We start from the raw sequence: 5774 nt of genomic DNA on the forward strand, positions 1-5774 counted from the left end.
TACAATTTTTTTTCTTGCAGCCAATGTGACTGTGAAAGAAAGCTGCATTTCCTGTCATTACATTTGCATTGTAGTTCTGTGAAGCAGTTTAACTGGCTGAGTGGCTACTCTATTAGACTGTGAGAGAAAAAAAACCACTAAAAACAAGAAGTGATTGTTTTCTAAGAGCAAGTCTTGTTGTTCTGGAGTAGTGGTTTAACCCTCTGCGGTCTGAAGAGGTTTTAATGTGTTGGCACGCACTGACATTTTTTTTTCCAGTTTCTTATAAATATGTTAAAGTCGATGCTGCATTTTTGAGGAAAAATACATATGCCTGTTTTTACTTTTCAATGTCATTGAAATAAGGCTAAAACAGACAGTAAATGTGTATATACAGCTTTTGCTAACTTTTACTAACAAAACAATTCACATTAAACAATATATTAACTTACATTTGGTAAGATATTTTTTGTTGGAGAGACAATATATGTGTGAGGGGTTTGTTATGAATATTGATGTCAATTGAGACCATTGTCGAATGGGCCATCTGTGTGTGATGGACAGTCAATGAGGAGACCAAAACATGAAAACATTAATTTGTCTTTAGTTTATGTATTTCTTAGTCCAAAAGATAAATATAAATAATCAAAGCTCACTGTGATCTAAACAGTCTAGAACATTTACATCCCTTTGTGGCAAGTTCCTGTTCCATCGTAGACATACTTGCCTTGCTGATGCTTTTGCTATGTAGTTCTCTGTGATTTTCCACCGTACAATGTGATTATGCTGATATAGCTTTCCATTTGTAACTTCCCAAAATGTTTTGCACACAGTGTATATGAACATTGTTATGTATTCAGGTTTCACTGTACTTTAACATATGTACAGTATGAAACCACCTTTTTGCATTTAAAATGATATTAATAATATCAATATATTCAAAGCTCTCTTATATTGTACATGAGAAACTAATTTACTATTGTTTAGCACATTATAAACAGAGGTTTGTGAAGATTTAGACAGTTTGCTTTGCATTTATTTAATAAAAATACAATAAACATTAATTCATTAATTTTTCTTTTCGACTTAGTCCCTTTATTAATCCGGGGTCACCACAGCAGAATGAACCTCCAAAGCACGTTTTTATGCAGCGGACGCCCTTCCAGCTGCAACCCATCTCTGAGAAACATCCATACATACTCATTCACACTCATACACTACAGACAATTTTTAGCTTACCCAATTCACCTGTACCGCATATCTTTGGACTGTGGGGGAAACCGGAGCACCCAGAGGAAACCCATGCAAACGCAGGGAGTACATGCAAACTCCACACAGAAACACCAACTGACCCAGCCGAGGCTCAAACCAGTGACCTTCTTGATAGGAGGCGACAGCACTAACTGCGCCACTGCCTCACCATACAATAAACAGTAGTATTATAATAACTGTTTTTAATGTAAATATGAATTCATATATATATATATATATATATATATATATATATATATATATATATATATATATATATATATATATAAAATGGCTTTTCATCATATATTTTCAGCAATATTTTAAAAATAACAGCCTTTTTAAATAAAATATGTTGTCGTTATTTTGATTCTTATACAATTGAATAAGCATCAGTTTAATTAAACACAGTAACTAAGCAAATCAAGGACTTTACCTTTGAGTGAGGATTCAAAGTTGGTCTTTTTATGATAGCAAAAATTTAGATTTGATCATAAACTTAGCTGCAATATGACAGGTCTGAAATGAGGAATTACATGATTTACATGAATGTGTTTATGAGGAATACCTCTCAGATGTGAATATAAGGAGACGGTCAGAGCTCATTCTGAACACATCAGCTCTGAGATCTTCAAGCTCTACAAAACATCTCCTGATTCCTTCAGTGATTGAGAAGAAACATCTAGAAGAATGAGAAGCCTGATGTTTCTGCTGGTCCTGGTGCTCTTCTGCTCTCTGCAGGACACTTCGAGCGGTGAGTGCTCTTTATCATCTTTAATGTTCTCTGAGTATTTTTATGGCCAGTGTTCATTTGTTTTTCCCAGAGATGGGTTGCGGCTGGAAGGACATCCGCTGCGTAAAACATGTGCTGGATAAGTTGGCAGTTCATTCCGCTTTGGCAACCCTGGATTAATAAAGGGGCTAAGCCGAAAAGAAAATGAAGGAATGAATGTTCATTTGTTGCATTTTGTTTTACAATAGAGACAACAAGATGTTTTGTCTTTGTTTGATGTACGGATTTGTAATATTGTGCATGTCATTTTTCAGGTTCATTTGCAGTTATGTCAGCAAACTCAGTCTGCTGTATAGGAAATTTCACTGAAATAAAGGTCCCTGTGAAGCAGATATTGTCTTACCAGTGGACCACCAGTGACTGTCTCACAAAAGCCATTGTGTGAGTGTCATCTTAAACATTATTTTATTTTCAAACCGCTTTCTATCGCAGTTCCATTTTAAACTTTGATTTAATTTTGTTCTGTGCTTTTTCGCTCAGGTTTACGACAAAAGGAGAAAAAAAGATCTGCGTAGATCCAGAGTCCACTTTTGTGAAAAGACAACTCGCTAAAATGGACAACAGAGCAAAAGAGTCTAAGCCTTCTGTTTAAACTTTGCTAACTCATATATTGGATCTTTTGTACTATTTCTGATGTGATTTATTGTGAAAATAATTTATGCAAGTGGTTCAGTTGTTTTAATAAAATATAAATTAAATATATATATATTGTAATGTTTGTTCTTGTAATGTTTTATTTTAATTCGTTGTTTCAAAGATTTCAGAAGACTAACATTAAAGAATAATTAAATACAGCTATTTTAGCAACATATATAAACAAGAATCTGGAAATTTCTACTTATATGAGTAGAGAAGTCTCTTATAAGTAGAAATTTACAGATTCTTGTTTTCATTTTTAACTTGGATAATAGTTTTAATACTATTATACACTGATAATAGTTTAATAACAGTGTATTAATGAATAATAAGTGAATAATAAGTTCATTATTACATGGACTCAATGGAGTAGTGGTTAGTGCGTTGACACGCTCATGGCGACCTGAGTTCGATTCCTGCCTTGAGATCATATGTCGATCCTTCCCAACGCATTCCTGTCAATACTCTCTACTGTTCTATTCATTAAAGGTGAACAGGTGACCCCCCCCCCCCCCCCCCATTTACATGAACAAGTTAAGCCAATCTGATTTGTATACAATGAAATTCATACATGAAAACCTTGTAAAACTTGCAAAACAAAATACTTTTTTTGGTCCCACTTTATATTTTGTTTTGAACTAATATGTACTTCAAATATACTTAATGTGTTTGTAATGTATTGTAGAACACTTCTGAAGCTATTGAAGTGGGATATGGGTAAGGTTAGGGAAAGGTTTGGTGGTATGGGTAGTAGGTTAAACAATGGGTTAAGGTGTAAGGGATGGTCAAAAGTGTAATTATAAATGTAATTGCAGATGTTATTACATATAGCCAAGTATAAGTACAATGTAAAAACGTATTTACCCAATCATAATATAACAAATTATTGATTTCAGTGTAAATACATACTAGTTAAGGCCACTTAATATAAAGTGGGACTGCATTTTTTCTATGCAGATAAAAGGTGAAACTTTAGTAATGACCACTAATCATTGTCTTCGGTTTTATATGTGAGCAACGGCTCTAATATTGACTGAAAAAAATTCAGATTTGATTATAAAACCTTCAGATTTAGTGCTGAACATAGCAGAAAAGAGGAAGTTGTTTGTTGTATTCTTAAAACTTGTTTTTAGTGAATTGTGGAGGAAACAAGGACCTTACACTTTAACATGAACCATGAAGCGGAAAAAGAATGGGGAAAAGGAAGAACTAAAAACAAACTCTTATTCCTCAGAAATGGATTTACATGAATGTGTTTATGAGGAATATCTCTCAGATGTGTATATAAGGAGACGGTCAGAGCTCATTCTGGACACATCAGCTCTGAGATCCTCAAGCTCTACAAAACATCTCCTGATTCCTTCTCCTGAAATTTCTAGAAGAATGAGAAGCCTGATGTTTCTGTCTGTTCTGGCACTCTTCTGCTTCGTGCAAGAGACTTTGAGCAGTAAGTGCTCTTTTTCATATTGAAATTAAGGTTCTCTGATTAGTTTTATGTCACGTGTTCAATTGTTGCACTTTTTTTTTGTTTACAATATAGACAACAAGATGTTTTGATCTTTTTTACTCTATAAATTTGTGATATTGTGTCTTCATATTTCAGGTCCCGAGGCAAGTAATTTAGCACATTCAGTCTGCTGTGAAGGGTTCACTGATATAAAGATCCCTGTGAAGCGGATAGTGTCTTATCACTGGACCAGCAGCAACTGTCCTTTGAAAGCCATTGTGTGAGTGTCATCTTAAACATTATTTCAAGCTGCAAAGCCAACCTGAATGAGACACACTCTTAAGAAAACTGATTGATTACTTGTTTTTTGTCTTTCTTTTCCTAGGTTTAAGACGACTGCAGGGAGAGATATCTGTGTAAATCCTGACAACACCTTGGTAAGGAGCCATGTTGCTAAACTGGACAAAAGAACACCATCTGCTACAACATCATCTCCTGAATCCACATCTGCAAAATCAGCTCCTGAATCAACATCTGTTTCAAAATCAGCTCCTGAATCCACATCTGCAAAATCAGCTCCTGAATCAACATCTGTTTCAAAATCAGCTCCTGAATCCACATCTGCAAAATCAGCTCCTGAATCCACATCTGTTTCAAAATCAGCTCCTGAATCCACATCTGCAAAATCAGCTCCTGAATCCACATCTGTTTCAAAATCAGCTCCTGAATCCACATCTGTTTCAAAATCAGCTCCTGAATCCACATCTGCAAAATCAGCTCCTGAATCAACATCTGTTTCAAAATCAGCTCCTGAATCCACATCTGCAAAATCAGCTCCTGAGTCAACATCTGTTTCAAAATCAGCTCCTGAATCCACATCTGAAAAATCAGCTCCTGAATCCACATCTGTTTCAAAATCAGCTCCTGAATCCACATCTGCAAAATCAGCTCCTGAATCCACATCTGTTTCAAAATCAGCTCCTGAATCCACATCTGTTTCAAAATCAGCTCCTGAATCCACATCTGTTTCAAAATCAGCTCCTGAATCCACATCTGTTTCAAAATCAGCTCCTGAATCCACATCTGTTTCAAAATCAGCTCCTGAATCCACATCTGCAAAATCAGCTCCTGAATCCACATCTACAAAATCAGCTCCTGAATCCACATCTGCAAAATCAGCTCCTGAATCCACATCTGTTTCAAAATCAGCTCCTGAATCCACATCTGTTTCAAAATCAGCTCCTGAATCCACATCTGTTTCAAAATCAGCTCCTGAATCCACATCTGTTTCAAAATCAGCTCCTGAATCCACATCTGTTTCAAAATCAGCTCCTGAATCAACATCTGTTTCAAAATCAGCTCCTGAATCCACATCTGCAAAATCAGCTCCTGAATCCACATCCGTTTCAAAATCAGCTCCTGAATCCACATCTGCAAAATCAGCTCCTGAATCCACATCTGTTTCAAAATCAGCTCCTGAATCCACATCTGCTTCAACAGTAACCTTTACTACAGCAGAGTCTCAAAGCACCACAGTTTAGATGAATCTACAGTTATTTTCATATTGTATATTCACTCTATTTCTGATGTACATATGAATATCTTCTAATGTTCTGAAAATGTGTTTTTAAACTAAATGTGACTTTGTTCATCTTTTTAAATAAAACA

General features: G+C 35.4%; 1 protein-coding gene across 1 annotated transcript; it reads left to right on the forward strand.

Annotated features, from left to right (window-relative positions):
- Window positions 1-1920: 1920 nt before the first annotated feature.
- LOC130219042 (uncharacterized) lies at window positions 1921-4690 on the forward strand (the record flags this gene model as incomplete). The annotated part of the gene is made up of 6 exons (XM_056451312.1): window positions 1921-1984; window positions 2278-2404; window positions 2504-2596; window positions 3949-4106; window positions 4263-4386; window positions 4492-4690. Coding segments are annotated over exons 1-6 (765 nt in total), but the record flags the coding sequence as incomplete, so codon positions are not given.
- Between the last annotated feature and the right edge of the window lie 1084 nt (window positions 4691-5774).

Source organism: Danio aesculapii, chromosome 25, assembly GCF_903798145.1.
Source record: "Danio aesculapii chromosome 25, fDanAes4.1, whole genome shotgun sequence".
NCBI classification, from domain to species: domain Eukaryota; kingdom Metazoa; phylum Chordata; class Actinopteri; order Cypriniformes; family Danionidae; genus Danio; species Danio aesculapii.